This window comes from Jaculus jaculus, chromosome 17 (genome assembly GCF_020740685.1).
Source record: "Jaculus jaculus isolate mJacJac1 chromosome 17, mJacJac1.mat.Y.cur, whole genome shotgun sequence".
Classification (NCBI taxonomy): domain Eukaryota; kingdom Metazoa; phylum Chordata; class Mammalia; order Rodentia; family Dipodidae; genus Jaculus; species Jaculus jaculus.
The window spans coordinates 12,053,550-12,071,006 of NC_059118.1; the positions used below are offsets into that span (position 1 = coordinate 12,053,550).

The 17,457-nt window shown below is 41.7% G+C and overlaps 1 protein-coding gene and 1 non-coding gene across 41 annotated transcripts in view; both read right to left on the reverse strand.

Moving 5' to 3' along the window:
- Clasp2 (cytoplasmic linker associated protein 2) overlaps positions 1–17,457 on the reverse strand; it is a 208,582-nt gene that overhangs the window by 95,855 nt on the left and 95,270 nt on the right. For all 40 annotated transcript variants that reach the window (XM_045136851.1, XM_045136845.1, XM_045136850.1 and 37 more), the window contains 7 exons: positions 15,730–15,865; positions 12,740–12,810; positions 11,462–11,521; positions 8,133–8,210; positions 7,594–7,761; positions 6,319–6,374; positions 5,188–5,361 (listed from right to left, as the gene is read on the reverse strand). In XM_045136851.1, the coding sequence (XP_044992786.1) occupies positions 5,188–5,361; positions 6,319–6,374; positions 7,594–7,761; positions 8,133–8,210; positions 11,462–11,521; positions 12,740–12,810; positions 15,730–15,865 (743 nt within the window). The remainder of the gene's footprint in view (positions 1–5,187; positions 5,362–6,318; positions 6,375–7,593; positions 7,762–8,132; positions 8,211–11,461; positions 11,522–12,739; positions 12,811–15,729; positions 15,866–17,457) is intronic.
- LOC123455624 lies at positions 7,210–7,316 on the reverse strand. Its single transcript, XR_006634014.1, has one exon. It is a non-coding gene; the product is annotated as a U6 spliceosomal RNA (small nuclear RNA).

The window sequence follows — 17,457 nt, forward strand, 5'->3', positions numbered from 1 at the left end:
GCAATTCTCCTCAGCTTCCCGAGTGCTGCAATCACAGGTCTGCACCACGAATCCAGCTGAGTGTTGCTCCCAAGGTGGTCCTGCTCAGGAGGCTGGCCGCTGGTGACTCAGCTCCTTACGCTGACAATATGGTTAAGTGTGAGTGGAGGCACCTAAGTGCCTCAGCAATTTGCCTGAACTATTTCTATAAGCAGGGTGGTGGCTTATGGCCAGGACCTGCTTTCTTCTGGAGTCCTGGAAATAGGGTCTTGCTGTGTGAACACGCAGTATTGGTGACCAAGCGCTACTTTCCCTCCCAACCCTAGACTCCAGTCTTAAGTGAGCCTCATGGGCAGAAACACTGGTGCACATTGCAGCAATCCATGACAGAGGAAGGAGCAGCCCACAGCCCAGCTCCAGGAGAGAAACCCTGGACAGCGTGCTCTAGATTCCTCTAGACTACTGTGCTGGTGTGAGATTCCGATGTCCTCCATAAACTTAGGTGTTCTGAATGCTAGGTTTCCAGCTGATGGAGATTTGGGAATTACGCCTCCTGGAGGGAGTGTATTGTTGGGGTCAGGCATACGGGTGTTATAGCCAGTTTCTTTCTCCTTGCCAGTGTTTGGCACACTATCCTGTTCCTGTTGTCCACTTTATGTTGGCCAGAGGATGATTCCACCTCCTGCTCATGCCACTGATTTCCCCTGCCATCATGGAGCTTCCCCCTTGAGGCTGTAAGCCAAAATAAACCTTTTTTTCCCCCCCATAAGCTGCTCTCAGTTGGGTGATCTCTCTACCAGCAATGTGAACCTGATTGCAACAACTACCTCTTGCTCAAGTGGGTGGGTGGCTGGGTGAAGTCCCTCTTTCCATGTCCCTGAATAGCTGCTGCAAACCTTCAGACACTTCTGAAACCTAGACTCGGAGTCCTCAGGCTGAACGTGCTAACTTCCTGATCATACTCCTCTCCACGCCCACTACCCGCAGCGCCAAGTCTGCATCGGCCACTCCCTGGCTTACTTCGGAGTGTCTTGGCGAAACGATGGCAGCCCTGCCACCGCCACTGGCTGCTCCCAGCGGTCCACACCTTCTCCTCATCCTCCACAGGAACCTGGCTAAGAAACACCTCTCATCTGTGAATTTTTTCAACTGACCCCTCTTCAGCATACAACAAATTTAACACTACCAAACCAAAGAATACAAGTCGTCAAAACCTTGAATCACAAATAATTTCTATAGTGCTCTTCCAACCCTTTTCTTGACCATCAAGCATAGGAATAATTTATACAGTCTTCTTTCAACTTCTTCCTCGACTGAAATCTGAATTCTGTCCAAATGACATCAACAAAACAATTTGTTTTCTTTTCCATTCAAATAATTCCAATAAGTCCACTTGCTGAGGATACTCAGAAATATGCATGCTGTAAGCACAATGTCTCACTGAGCTGTACTTCAAGGTTCCTTCACACATAATCCTGACCATCTGACACCAAACTTGTTCTCAGAAAGCCACGGGGTACACATACTTTTGATCCCAGCATTCCAGGAGGCAGAGGTAAGAAGAGGATTGCTATGAGTTGGAGGCCACCCTGAGACTACATAGTGAATTCCAGCTCAGCCTGGGCTTGAGTGAGATTCTACCTCTAAAAACCAAAAGTAAATAAAAATAAGAATGATTATCTTTGCTTCTGAGAAAACAAAGCAAAACAAACCAGTGGCAAATGCTTTGAGAAACAAGAATTTACTATTGCTAGATTTGTCTTTGTTTGTTTCCCATTTCATCCTAACACTTCCAATTTGAGTTCTCACAGCAATTTCATAACTCAAAGTGCAGAGAACTACAAACCTTCAGCTGCTCATCTCACCATAGACTGACAGCCTCCAAGTACAGAGTACATACTTCTGCAGCCCTGGTCTCTAGCAGGAGGTCTGTCAAAAAGAGTTTGCTAGAGAAGGATAAAATACTTAAAACTATGTTGTCTAGCCATGATCATAGACGGCCAATCACAAATGTATAAGGGTGGGCTGAGGTAGAGGAGAGATGGTGTGTGGGGAGGATCTTTGATTTAGCTCCTTAAGAAAGCCACAGAGGGCTGGAGAGATGGCTTAGCAGTTAAGCTAAGCCTATGAAGTCCAAGGACCCTGGTTCAAGGCTTGATTCCCCAGGACCCATGTAAGCCAGATGCACAAGGGGGAAGCAGGCGTATGGAGTTTGTTTGCAGTGGCTGGAGACCCTGGCTCACCCATTCTCTCTCTCTGTCTGCCTCTTTCTCTCTCTGTCACTCTCTCAAATAAATAAATAAAAATTAAAAAAATAAAAATAAAAAAACAAGAAAATCGAATATCCATTATCTTTATTACCAGAAAGAAAATACTGTGCCTAATTATTTTATTTATTTTTGTTTATTTATTTTGGCTTTTCAAGGTAGGGTCTCTAGCCCAGGATGGCCTTGAACTCACAGCAATCCTCCTACCTTTGCCTTCCAAGTGCTGGGATTAAAGGTGTGCACCACCATGCCCAGCTCAATGTATTATATTTTTTAACACAGAATATATAGGTTTAATTTTTCCCACTAAAAAAAATAAAATTAAATTCACATATACAGTAAAATTTACCACTGTACAATATATAGCCAAGTACTTTCCATATATTTACAGGGTTGCATACCCCTCACTAGCAATTCCAGAGCATTTTAATCCCCCATAAAAGAAACCCCGAACCCACTAGCAACCACGCATGCCCACTCCTACTCTGTGGTTCTCAGCGGTCGCTTACTGTTTGGTGGATTTGCCTCTTTCACTCATTTCCTACAAAGGGGGTCACAGAGGATATGGCTGTTTCTGTTTGATTTCATAATGATTCCACAGTTGACACCTTTTAGAACACATATGGCTGAATAATAATCTACTCTGCTCTACGGCCACACCTCATTTTATTATTTATCAGTTGATAAACACTTGGATTATTTCCCTATATTATCAATAATGCTGCTATGAACACTTACACATAAGCTCTTATAAGAAACTATGGTTTCTCATCAACTTGAGTGTAATTTCTAGATCGTATGATAATTATGTCTCGTTTTTTGAGAAACTGCCATGCTATTTCCCAAGTGACTGCACAATTTTACATTCCCACCAGTAGTACGTAGGGCTCATCACCTCCTCTCCAGTACTTCTATTGTCTGTCTTTCTGACTTGTAGCTCTCACCATAAGTGTGAAGCATATCTCACCAGGCTTTTGATTTGGAGTTCCCACATAACTAGGTAGAGCATCTTTTCATGTACTTACTGGCAACCTATATCTCACTGGAAAAAAAGTCTAGTCAAACCTTTTGCCCAGTTTTGCAGTTGCAGGTTTTTTGCTACTGTGTTCAAAGACTTTACTTTTTTGGAAAGCACATCCTTATTTAGATATGAAATCTGCAAATGTTTTATTTTATTCTGTTTTCACTTTCCAGATCATGTTTTTTAAAGTATTTAGTTTTGGGCTGGAGAGATGGCTTAGCGGTTAAGCGCTTGCCTGTGAAGCCTAAGGACCCCGGTTCGAGGCTCGGTTCCCCAGGTCCCACGTTAGCCAGATGCACAAGGGGGCGCACGCGTCTGGAGTTCGTTTGCAGAGGCTGGAAGCCCTGGCGCGCCCATTCTCTCTCTCTCTTCCTCTATCTGTCTTTCTCTCTGTGTCTGTCGCTCTCAAATACATAAATAAATTAATTAAAAATAAATAAATAAAGAAAAATAAAGTATTTAGTTTTTAGGTTTTTTTTTTTTTGGTTTTTCGAGGTAGGGTCTCACTCTAGCTCAGGATGACCTGGAATTCACCATGTATTCTCAGGGTGGCCTTGAACTCATGGTGATCCTCCTACCTCTGCCTCCCAAATGCTGGGATTAAAGGCGTGTGCCACCATGCCTGGCTAGTTTTTAATTTTAATGAAATCTGATCTTCCTTCCCTTTGGTTGCTGTGTACATACCATTGCCCATGTTTTCTCCTAAGGCTTATAGTATTATTCAAGTCTGTTATTCCAATGCCCATGTTGAAAAGCAAGAGGCCATAAATGTTCAAGTTGTTTATAAACTCTTGACTGTGTCCCACTGATCTGTCTATCCTTGCACCAGTCCTCACAGACGTGATCATCACAGTTTTGGATTGTTCTGAAGTTGGCAAGCATCAAGCCCTCCAACTCTGTTGCTCTTTCATTATTTCAGATTATATTAGTTATTCTGGGTCCTTTAAATATCTGCTGAATTTTAGGCACTTGGACAAGAATAACATTCAATTTGTATATCAAGTTGTCACCTTAACATTGACTTTTAAAGTTTATGAGCTTAGGATTTATGTTTATTTAAGTGTTCTTCAACTTTAAAAACGATGTAATACGGTTTTCTGGCTAGAAATCTTATACATTTTACTGTATTCATTCCGAGGTATTCTCTGGGATGCTATAGTTGTTTTTGTAATTTCAGTTTGGAGTGTTTAATGCTAGTGTTCAGAAATACAACAGATATGTGTATACTGATTTTATATCCTGAAATTAGCTCTCATGGGGGAAAAGTGGCTTCCTCAGGATTTTCTTATACAGAAGATGATGTTTTCTGCAAATACAGATGATTTTACATGATGTTTTCTAGTAGAGACAGCTTCAGTTTCTTTTTCTTACCTCTCTGCCATGACTAAAACTTCAACAACACAGTGGAATAGAAAAGCCTCTAATAGGTGTATTTCACCAAGCACTCCTGTGATGGTTTGGTTTGTCTTCTTTATTTTATTAAAAACGTGCATTATGTTGATTATCTGCCTTAATAGCACAGAATTTCTAACAATATAATCCACCAAATGAAAATAGAAAGGATGAAGAAAACCACACTCTGAATAGCACCTGGAACACACTTTTATGTTTTTATCACACAGAGACGAGCTCTGCAGTTCCCATGTCCCCAAAGGCTTGAAACTCGTGGTAAAGGAACAGAAGAAAAGAGAGAAGTTTGCACAGAGCCACTGCCTTTCCAATCTCGGAGCAAGCGGGGGAAGGGGTGTCGGAAGCAGCATGACAGCTCCATGGACGTCATGGAGTTGAGAAGGATTTCATGAAGATGACAAGGGGCTGACAAAGGACAAAGCCAACAAGGCAGTCCAGACGCCTCGGAACTACGCCTTCAGCACTCACGGGGATCACCCTAACTGGCAAGGAGGGAACTGGATGTCTTACCTAGTGATGCATAGGAACCCGGGTTTAGGGCACCTGCCCCTAACCGCCCACTTCGCACAGCCTGCCCGGCGGCGTGGTGTGCCTTGGCACCAGCGGCAGCATTCACATCAATGTCACTTCGTGAGCGCTGCAGGCTTCCGGGAAGGGAACCGGCTTTGTTGCTACCCGCAGACACTGTGAAAGACAAATTAACCTGTGCTATTTACGTCACTGCAAACAGCAGGAAAATTAACCTGTGTTGTTTGAATCATCACAAGCAGCATAGTTTTCAAACTTGAAACCATCAAGAGCCAGTATTCTGCTGATATATGACAAATGAGGAAGCAGCAGCCAGCCAGTTATCATGACGGTGTTTGAACGCCAGAATGCCTTAAGTTTGGCACTCTAACACTAAGCTCTCAGGGCAAACTTCACTACTATTTTGACTCATTCTTTTTCTCATAAAAGGGGAAAATGGCCCATTTTGACTGAAATTTTCACAGGATTGTTCAGTAGCTAAGAGATAAAGCTTATGACTGATTTATGAAAATGAAACACTATAATAAAAATATGACAGTGGGGGCTGGAGAGATGGCTTAGCGGTTAAGCGCTTGCCTGTGAAGCCTAAGGACCCCGGTTCGAGGCTCGATTCCCCAGGTCCCATGTTAGGCAGATGCACAAGGGGGCGCACACGTCTGGAGTTCACTTTCAGTGGCTGGAGGCCCTGGCATGCCCATTCTCTCTCTCTTTCAAATAAATAAATAAACAACAACAACAAAAAAAAATGACAGTGGTAATGCATTTTTTACTATTAGAAAATGCAAGGAAAGCTTGTCCTAGATATTCAGAAATAAAAGGTTTATCAGCCTCATACAATGCAAATTAAGTCATTAAATTCCTAAAATGCAGTGTGTTCCAGTTTTCTAGAGGTGGAGTGTAATGTGATGCAGGAGAGGCTCCTGAGCAGCAAGCAGAGTTGTGTCTAAATTTAAGCACTGCTCACCACTACATATGCACACGTAGTTACAGTGCATGTGTATGTGGCACTGAGTCAGCAACATGGTTGTCTCATTGTGGATCACGTCAAACCACTTAAAAATCTACTGCACAGAGATGAAACAAGTGATAACTCTTACTTAAAAGGGCAATTACCTCTTCCAGCCACAGCTGATGGATTTGCTGTCGACCATTTGGAAGAAAAAGGGCGGCTGAAAGTTAAAAGAAATGTTGAGTGAGACTACTGAATTTGCCAATATTGTATTCAATAACAAATAAAATGTAGTTTCCTGTGAAGTTAAAAAAAAAAAACACTTTCCTTTTCAAGATGTTTTTAAAAATTGCTTGCAAAGCCTGCAGCCTGGGTTTAATTCCCCAGTACCCATGTAAAGCCAGACACACAGAATGGCACATTTATCTGGAGTTAGTTTGCAGTGGCAAGAGGCTCTGGCATGCCCATTCTCTCCCCCCCCCCCTCTAATAACACAAATATTTAAAACAACAGTTGTTTTTAAGCACAGCCATCAAATGTCAATGGTCTCTCAACCAGCTATAAAGCCAAACTGAAATAACTGCCAATGAATAAGATCATGAACTCTCAAGAGACCAGGCAAATATTCTTCACAGTCATCTTTAGCACACAGTATGGCACCTGTCAGACACCACAGGTTAGCACTCTTCATTATTTGTATCCTGACAAGTTTTGCCTCAAAAAATAAGCTAATAATCAATAAAAATAAAAGCCCAGGAAGAAAAGCAGCCAAGTATACATCAGCTTCAGAGTCGAATTAGACTCTTAAGGTCACACGCATGTACATGTATGTGTATTAGAACCTCTTGCCACTGCAAATGCTGTCTAGCCGCCTGTACCACTTCTGCATTTGGCTTTACATGGGTGCTGGGAAACTGAACTCAGGCCGGCAGGCTTTACAAACAAGTGCTTTACTCACTGAACCATCTCACAATCCTAAAAAAATTTCTGAGTCTCCATAACAATTCCCCTAATTTCATGTCCTAAAATAGACTACTTACTACATGAATTATTTTTTTAATATGAAACACTTCAAGAATTTGCATGTCATCCTTGCACAGGGGCCATGCTAATCTTCTCTGTATCGTTTCAATTTTAGTATATGTGCTGCCAAGGCAAGCACATGAATTATTTTAAAGTACTAAACAATATAGAAATCAGTGTTTCCAATACCGTTACAGACATGAACATACAAAAACAAAATATGATTCCTTAAAGCTAAACCCAAGGAGTAGTTCAGCTAGCTATAATCCAGCCCTCAAGATAACAGACCCCAAAACCAAGTACAGTCAAGTCATCATTTTCTTCAGCCTTAGTGGAAGCAGGCAGGAGAGCTAATCACCCCACCTTAGAGCGCTGCAGAGAGGGACAGACTGCAATCATCATGTGTGTGGCCTTACTTGAGACTTTCCTGTGAGCTGGACGAGGACCTGTCTGACTGTGGGAGAGAGGCCACACTGCCAGAGCTCTTTAAGTAAGTCTGCAGACTTTTTTGGTAGGATGGCTCAAGGGAGTTGTATAACATTTCAGCTTCACCTGGGAAGTGGTTTCTAAGACCCATGTATGTCCTGTAAAGAAAGGAAAAGAGAGAGAAAAGTACATGAATGAATTTACCTGCTGAACATCATCAGTAAAATGTGAACATGGGGAAGGACGAGCGTGAGCACACAGGTTGGTCACACAGTCCCCACGTGCCCGGTGAGCACTTTCTAGGACTGTGTGGTGGGAGGAAGGCAGACCCCAGCCAAACCCCGGCTGTGCCTCTTACGCTTTATGTGCGCGTGAGGAAATCCCAAACCCCAGCCTTCAGATGCATCTATGGCGGTAACCCACCCGTGTAGGAGCACCATAAGAATAGGAGTTAAGAGTCAAGTAGAATGTTCACATCAGCACAGATAATTCAGTAGGTTCCAATTGTGACAACAGCCAGTTGACTTACTTTCTTGCCTCCACTCTGGCCTCTGCATCAGCATCATGAATTCCTTTCTTAATAGTTTCAACCAAGACGGCTGCATGTCTACAGAATAAACAAAACTTCACATTTGGGTATAAGACTGAAGATTTTACAAGTGACAGTTATTCCCACGTGTTAAACATGCCTCCCCTACCAAAGGAGAACTGGTTAAAAAAAAAGTTAATTACTGATGGGCTGGAGAAATGGCTTAGAGGTTAAGCACTTGCCTGTGAAGCCTAAGGAGTTCAATTCGAGGCTCGATTCCCCAGGACCCACGTTAGCTAGATGCACAAGGGGGTGCACGCATTTGGAGTTCGTTTGTAGTGGCTGGAGGCCCTGGCGCACCCATTCTCTCTCTCTATCTGCCTCTTTCTCTCTCTGTCACTCTCAAGTAAATAAATAAAAATAAACAAAAAAATTTAAAAAATTAATTACTGAAAGTAAGATTTCCTACTTTCTTTCTTCCCTCCCTCCCTCCCTTCCTTGCTTTTCCTTGTTCCTTCGCAATAGGGTCTTGCTATGTACTCCTAGCTGGCCTGATACTATGTAGATCAGGATGACCTAAGTGCACTGCAACCCTCCTGCCTCAGTCTCCAGAGATCTGGGATTGCAGGGGTGCACTACTACATCCTGCTTCCTGTCCTTTCTTCCTTTGTTTTCTTTCGGGAAAGAGTCTTGCTGTGGCACTCAGGCTGCCTGAACTTCTGTTCCTCCTCTTCAGCCTCCCAAGCAGCTGAAACTACAGATGTGGTGGCTTGGCTCAAAGACTGTAGGACTATCCACCAATCGGCCCCATATGTTTGATTCACATATTGTTTCTTTTTTTGTTTGTTTGTTTGTTTCTGTTTATTTATTTATTTGAGAGTGACAGAGAGAGAAAAAGGCAGGTAGCAAGCAAGAATGGGTGCGCCAGGGCTTCCAGACACTGCAAACGAACTCCAGACATAAGCGCCTCCTTGTGCATCTGGCTAATATGGGTCCTGGGGAATCAAGCCTCAAACCAGGGTCCTTGGGCTTCACAGGCAAGCACTTAACCGCTAAGCCATCTCTCCAGCCCCACATATTGTTTCTTGATAAGCCAATAACTGTATTTTTGAAACTAATTAATTTTATAAAGTCCAGACAACATGTAGTACTTAAATTAAAAATATTTAGTAACTGAAAAAATCAAACCAGTGGGATCTGTCCCTAACCCATTCATTGAAGACAATGATTTGATAAAACAGATAACCATCTGTTATGACCTGACTAAAATGAATCATGGCTGCCACAAACAAACTTCAAGGACACTGAAATTATTTCATGCTTATATAAAATAACAAAAGCTATTTTTGAAATATGAACTGTGGCCAGGTATGGTGGCATACACCTTTAATCCCAGTACTCAGAAGGCAGAAGTAGGAGGATCGCTGTGAGTTCAAGGCCACCCTGGGGCTACACAGTGAATTCCAGGTAAGCCTAGGCTAGAGGAGACTCTACCTTGAAAAACAAAACAAAAAATGAACTGTGGGGAGCTAGAGACATTGTTCATTGGTTAAGGAACTTGCCCATAAAACCGAAGGACCCAAGTTTGATTCCCCAGTACCCATGTAACGCCATACGCACCAGTTCATTTGCAGTGGATAGAGCCCTTGACATGTCCATTCTCTCTCCCCCTCCCTGTCTCCTTAAAAATAAATTGTTTTAAAAACTGAACTTTGACCGGGCATGGTGATGCACGCATTTAATCCCAGCACTTAAGAAGCAGAGGTAGGAGGATCACCGTGAGTTTGAGGCCATCCTGAAACTATATAGGAAATTTCAGGCCAGCCTGGGCTAGTGTGAGACCCCACCTCAAAACAAACAAAACAAACAAACAAACAAAAGACTGAACTGAACTGTGGTGACTAGGAAGATAATGTAGAGGTTAAAGATGCTTGCTTACAAAAGCTTGTTGGTCTGAGTTCAATTCCCTAGGCACTGTGTAAGCCTGGCACAAAGGCACAAGTGCTTGCTATTTGCAGTGGCAAAAGGCTCTGCTGCATATGCACAAACACACGCACATACAAATAAATAAAAAAAATTTAAAGAACAGTGAAGAATTCCATTAAAATAGATACTTTGTAATTATTTATGACCTTTCAAAAAACTTGAATATAATAAAAATTACTTATATAATATGTATCTCATATTATATATGCAATTTTTATATATAAATATAGATCAATGAAACAGCAAGCTGCTTGCATTTCTTTCTTTCATCTCAGATACATTGCATAGTGTCCAGTATATTACTTGACCTGTTAGCTGGTGTGGAGAAACTTTCCAACAAATAGCTCTTTTTAAAAGATGCTGGGCTAGCTGGGCATGGTGGCGCACGTCTTTAATCCCAGCACTCGGGAGGCAGAGGTAGGAGGATCATCGTGAGTTCGAGGCCACCCTGAGACAGCATAGTGAATTCCAGCTCAGCCTGGACTAGAGTGAGACCCAATCTCAAGAAAAACAAAAACACAGATGCTGGGCTAGACAAGTAGCTCACTGGTTAAGCTGCTTACCTACAAAGCCTAAGGACCCAGGTTCAATTCCCTAGTACCCACATATATCAGATGCACAAGGTGGCACACACATCTGAAGTTCATTTGCAGTGGCTAGAAGCCCTAGTGTGCCCATTTTCTCTCTCTTTCTCCCTTGCTCTCATAAACAATAAGTAAATACCAAAAGCAAATGCATTAATTAGAACAAAAATTATTTTGAAAAAATGTCTTTCCTCTAAAAAGAAGCACTTTTCCTTTTATGTCAAATTATTCATTGCATGATGAATTACAGGTTAAGAAACCTCGCTCACATGATAAGACATGCATTTTAAAACTTCTATCCAGGCTGGAGGGATTGCTTAATGGTTAAGGCGCTTGCCTGCAAAGCCAAAGGACCCAGGATCAATTCTCTAGGACCCACATAAGCCAGATGCACAAAATGGTGACGAGGCATCTGGAGTTCATTTGCAGTGGCTGGAGGCTCTGGTGAACCCTTTCTCTCTATCTCTCTTTCTGTCTGAAATAAATAAAAATTAAAAAATATTTAAAAAAAAACCTTCCGTCCAATTCAACTTGGAGGCTCTTAGCTATATATAACTCTTACTTAATGGACCCTCACCCAGCCCACCCAAAAGAAAATAAAAACACAATTCACAGGTTGAATGCACATGAAAAATATAGCTCTAAAGGAGAAATGTCAGGACAAATAACAAAATAAGAAGCCATGTAAAGCCAACACTTTCAGCTTCTGCAGAGTGGGAGGAAGTGGAGGGAACAGGAGGAAGGAGAGGCGGTGCTCACCTTTCCAATGAGTGAGTCTGCCACTCTTGTAGCAACAGGTCTAAGAATTCAAATGAACGCCTGCAAAATAAAAGTGAAATTATAACTAAATGTTGTATTGAACATTATACTTTTTAAAACATAATACTGTCTTTAAGACATCTTAGCTGGAATAATTTCAGGACTCAAAAAGACTTAAAATGCCACCATTTTAACTTTAAAATATCTTTTAAGTATAAAATTTAAATTAAAAAATAGGTAAAATTTAACAATTTTGTTTAAAAATATTTACTGTAGCTTTTAATATATCTTCTAAACACTAGACACTGACGATATACATTAATGATCAAGAAATATATGGGAAGCTACTGTTTTCATTTCTCCATTTTATGTGTGTGTTTTTTTTAAATGTGTGTGTGTATAGCCTTGCTTTGGGACAGGGACTCGGGTAGCCCGGGGCTGACCTCACGTCCCCTTCCCATGTAACTGACTGAGTTCTGATCTTTTCGCCTCCACTTCCTAAGTAATGGGATTACAGGCATGGGCCACTCCTCCCGGTAACGCAGTGCTGGCCCTGAGCGTGCCTTCAAGTACTTACCTCTGAGTTGTTCTCCCAGCCTCCCGTCTTAAATATTGATGGCCCTGGTACATTTGCCAGAAATGAAGCTGGGTATGGCAGGGTATACTAGACCCGCCGGCACTGGGGAGGTGGGGGCAAGACAATCCTAAATTCAAGGTCACCCTAAACTACATAGGAAGAAGCTGCCTCACAAACTGAACAACTTTTTGCAGAAACATCAAGGAGAAGTACTAACAGGCACAAGTTGGTTAGTTCTCTCTTCAACAGTAGGCTGGGTTCTACCACTGCAGAACATCTGCACGTTCTATGGGATGTGCATCATTAACCCCAGGTTTGTGCAGACAGTGAGGTCCACAGCAGCAAGAGAACTGCTCAAGGCAGGACAGCCAGGCAGCGACAGTACCGTATTCTAGCCCAGTCTTAACTTCACTCTGAGGAGCAAGGGACTCAGCAGCCAGACAAATGAAAGCTTAATGTGGTGACTATCAGTGCCACAGGCACTGCTTGCATGACATGTGCTTAAAATGTACGTATGTACATTGTCCTCCATGATAACATGTGGGGGGGATTTAAATTTAAATATGTGTATATGAACATATACATGGTTTTTATAGAAGGTCATTTTAAGAAACTATAACCATCAATATATGCACTAAACTAAGAATTAAGCATTATTCACTGTTAAGAGTTATACTAAAATGTTTTTCCTACAAACTTACCTCCTCACAGGAACTGATTTTGATGTGCAATTGCTTGTTATTAAAGGAATAAGTCTGGGTACATGAGTGTGCTGAAAAAGACAATTAGAAAAGCATGAACATCACCATGTGCTCCACGCTGTCCTGTCTTATGTCCAAGCCCTCAGCTACATTATAATTACACTTTGAAAGAATTTTCCATGTTAAAATAATGGCAGTGATGACACAGTTCCAAAGGGACAGATGTGGATGTAGTAAAACGTGACAAGTAACTGCAGACCTGTCCAGGGCGGCCAGGTGGGAACATTTCCTGTGGGAGGGAGGACTAAGAGAAATAAACTAGCCATGTTTCTACACAACCACAGCAACTGCTGGTAGAAAATAGCAAGCTCGAGCTGGAGAGACAGATGGCTTAGCAGTTAAGGCACTTGTCTAAAAAGTCAAAGGACCCTTCAAGCTCAACTCCCCAGGACCCATGTAAGGCAGATGCACAAGGGGGCGCACGTGTCTGTAGTTCGTTTGCAGTGGCTGGAGGCCCTGGAGTGCCCATTCTCTCCCTCTCCTCCCCCCTCTCTCATTCAAATAAATAAACAATGATAAAGATTTGTTGTTTTTTTTTTTTTTAAGAAAATAGTAAGCTCACATCATCACAAAAACAATCAGGGTAAACCAGTGTCTTAACTCCTGCACATGCCCTGCACTTTGAAATGGTGGTTCTGATAGAACTTTCCATCTGGCTGAACCATGTCACTCTACAATTGAAGTAGATTGCAGATACCATGTTTTGGCTTATAATTCTTGGACTTTTCTTTAGTAACAAACACTAAAATTCTCACTTAGATACAGAACAAAATAATAACCTAAGCACACGTTTGTTGCCTTTAATGTCCAACTTTTCTCCTCTCAGCTGGTATCGGTCCAGGCTGGGCAACCCAGGAAGGAAACAAGGTGGCTCTTACTATGCATAGAAACACTGGCCCTCCAGTGTCCAGCACGGCTAATGAAGCTCCATTTCAGAACTATAGAAGGAAACTACCAATGGGCCTGAAGCTGCTCGGCATGAGGTTCGTGGAACAGAGGGTAGTGAGCTGAGTTGCTGGGAGTCAACTGTCACAGTCAGCACGGAAGGGCTGTGGGGAGCTGGAGCTATCCAGTCAAGTCCACTCCTCAAACAGTACTGTGGTGGGACCCTGGCCACAACATGCTGTATGGAAGGTCTCTCTCAGCACCACCTTTCTCGCTCACAGACCCACCAAACCCCTAGTTCTAGACTAATCTTCATCCACCACAATGGAAGAGATGGGGAGAAATACTAACCTAAGTATTCCTATACCATATTCAGGGCACCTGTACCAAAAGAAACCAGACAGTGACCTTCACAATTACAGATGAAGCATTCAACCAAATAGCAACTCAATAATTTACACTTGTTTGTCAATATAAACTGGCAACCAGGAAAAAGAAAAAACATCTGAAATTAAAAGGTGAATTAGCAGTAAAAGAACTCTCCCAAGAAACACACACACACACACACACACACACACACACACACACAAAATGGGTTGGAGATGTACCTCAGTTGGTAGAATGACCTGCCTTACATGCACGACGCCCTACGTTCAAGCTCCAGCACATGTGAACTAGCCATGATGGTGCACACCTATAATCCCAGACCTTTGGAGATGGAGGTAATCCTAACATTTAGGAAGATCAGGAGTTCAAAGTGATCCTTGACTATATTAGTACCAGGCTAGCCTGGGCTACATGTAACTCTGATCTCAAACAAAAACCAAAAACAAAGACCCCAAATCAAACCCAAAGGCAGGAATGTTCACAAAAATTAAAACACAAAGCCAATAAGAATGATTCAGAAGCAATTAAAAAATTAACAGGTTATAGTCTACCCATAAAGTGATCTATTAGTTATTTCTAATTGCAAAAACATAGTTGTTAAGTATAATTTAATTATTAAAGGAAAATTACAAAGAATAAGGAAATAATGTACTTTTTTCTAGATTTTGTTTTTGTTTATCTATGTAGTCCAGGCTGCCCTTGAACTTGTGACCATCCTAACTCGACTGCCCCAGTTCTGAGATTATAGGTGTGTGACACCATGTCAGGCAAAATGTTCACATTTTAAGAGGCAAGGAGTAAACAAAGATTTTAAGGAACTTCTAAAGTACAAAAATTAAAAACCAAAAACAAGAAGGAACAGGAGAGAACAAAATGATCAAAAATCAGAAAATGGGGGGGGGGGGGTATTACCATGGGATTTTTTTTATAATCATGGAAAATGTTAATAAAAATCGAGGGGAAAAAATCAGAAAATAGGGCCGGAGGGATGGCTTAGTGGTTAAGGCATTTGTCTACAACTCAGGCTCGATTCCCCAAGACTCAAATAAGCCAGATGCACACAGTGGCACATGCATCTGGAGTTCATTAGCAGCAGCTGGAAGGCCTGGTGTGCCCATATTCATTCTCTCTCTCTTTCTGCCTCTCTCAAATAGGTAAAAAGTAAAATATTTTAAAAATCAGAAAATAATTGGTACTTTTTCAAGATGACAAGTCACAACTTGACTGTACTTAAAGTACACACGGTATTTATAGATGCCCACGCTCACTATCTCCATTTTCTATTCACATCAGACATGTTCATATGGCACAAAGTGCATGCCTAGGAAGTATTTGCTACAGTGGCCGAGCACACACAATAGAAGGGAGAGGAGAGATTTCTTTATTATTTAGTTGTGTTCTTTGGGGAATTCTCAAGATATGCTTTATGGGAGATAACGAGAACGGCATGACTACACACAGAACCACACATGTATTGTGTTTCAGTCAAACATGCCAGCTGTGTAATCTTTAGTATTTATGGCTTTCGAGGTCTATAATGAGTGTGTGTTGCTTCTTTTATCAGAGGAGTAATTAAAAAATGATTTTTCTCTGTTGAGGTTAAAATAAAATTAGTGATTTAATTAAGCTACACGGATGGGGAGGGACAGGAAACCTACCCGAATGATGAATCTGATTGCTGCACATCCAGAGGTTGCCATGACTTTTGCACTATTAGGGACAAGATTAAAAAGTGTAGGGACAATGGCTTCAGCGCCATGATCAAATTTGTTTCCCAAAACTGTTGAAAGGTGGCTACAAAGGAAGACAAAAATGATTTTAATAGTTCAATATTAAGTATACTTAAACCACATAGTTTATATATATATAACATATATAAACATACGTATATGTGTGTGTGTGTGTGTGTGTGTGTGTGTGTGTGTGTGTATATATATATGTTATATGTATATGGTTGGTTGTTTTGAGACAGGGTCCCATGTACCCCAGGCTGGCCTCAAACTAGCTATATAGCCAAGGATGACCTTAAACTTAAACTTTTGATCCTCCTGTGCTGAGATTACATGTGCCTTTTATGCATCCTGATAAATGAACCCAAGACTTTGTGCATAGAAGACAAGACTAAAACCTGAGCTAGATTATCTCCAGTGCCTGAATTTTGATCGTTTGTTTTTGTTTTGAGACAGGGCCTTGCTATGAAGTCCTGGTTGGCCTGCAACTCTCTATAAAGACCAGGCTGGTCTCAAACTTAGGGTGATCCTCTTGCCTTTGACTCCTGAGTGCTGGGATTACAGGTGTGCACCACCACACCTGTCAAGGTCATCTAATTTAAAAAGAGACTTTTACTGAACTAACTGGGGAATTTTTGCTAGTTCTTATAGTGGAAAAACAAAGGGAAGTCTAGGTACTAAGTGTTTTCTTTTTCCTGGCAGCACACAAAGATGAAACTGTATATTTTATTCTCTGCAACTGCACCTAATTAGAAACACTATCTAATTGCAGACTCAAACTATTAACTCTAAGTACACATGAAGGAAAACAGTTCTGGTGGCCTCAACTGGGGTTTTCATCTCTCAGGCATTTCTATTTTGATGTCCCAACAACCTAAAAAGTTTGACATATTTAATAAACAAATTTCCATCCTTACCCAAATCAGTGTTTCCCAAGACATTCTCTATTTGAATCCATGCTACTTCCACTTTTTTGGGGGGGAGGGGCTTACAAATGCTCCCTCACGTCTTTGAGGCAAGATTTCAGAACCCATGACTGAAAATTCATGTCTACAACCTCCTACTCAGCTCAGTGATCTTAAGGACATGTCTTCTCTTTCCAAATTCACAGTTAAGCAACTAATTCAGCTTTTAGTCACATGACTGACTTACAGGCAGGTTTGACAATACTTGTGCTATAGGGGTTAATTTCAGCGTATATAATAGAACCTGCTTAATTTTAGTTTAGTTTACTTGTTGATTTAGGTTTTGTTTTTGAGACAAAGTCTCATGTAGCCCCGGCTGGACTTGAGCTCACTGTGTAGCACAGGATGTCCTTGAACACCTCATCCTCCTGCCTCCATACCTACTGAGGTCACAGCTGTTTTACAATGTGCCACCACGCCTGGTTAGTATCTTATTTAGAATACATGTTGGAGATAGACTGATGTGCATGTAGGTAGTGTGTGTGGTATGTGCACACGTGTGAGTAGATCTGTGCACTCCATGAGCATGCATGTAATGCATGTAGAAGCCAGAGAAGAGTCAGGGGTCCTCTCTATTGCTCTTCTACCTCATTTTCCTGAGACAGTCTCTCAATGAATGGAGAGCTCCCAATTTTTTCAGTCAGACTGCCTGACTGGAGGCGAGCCTCGGAAGCCCTCTTCTCAGCTGTAG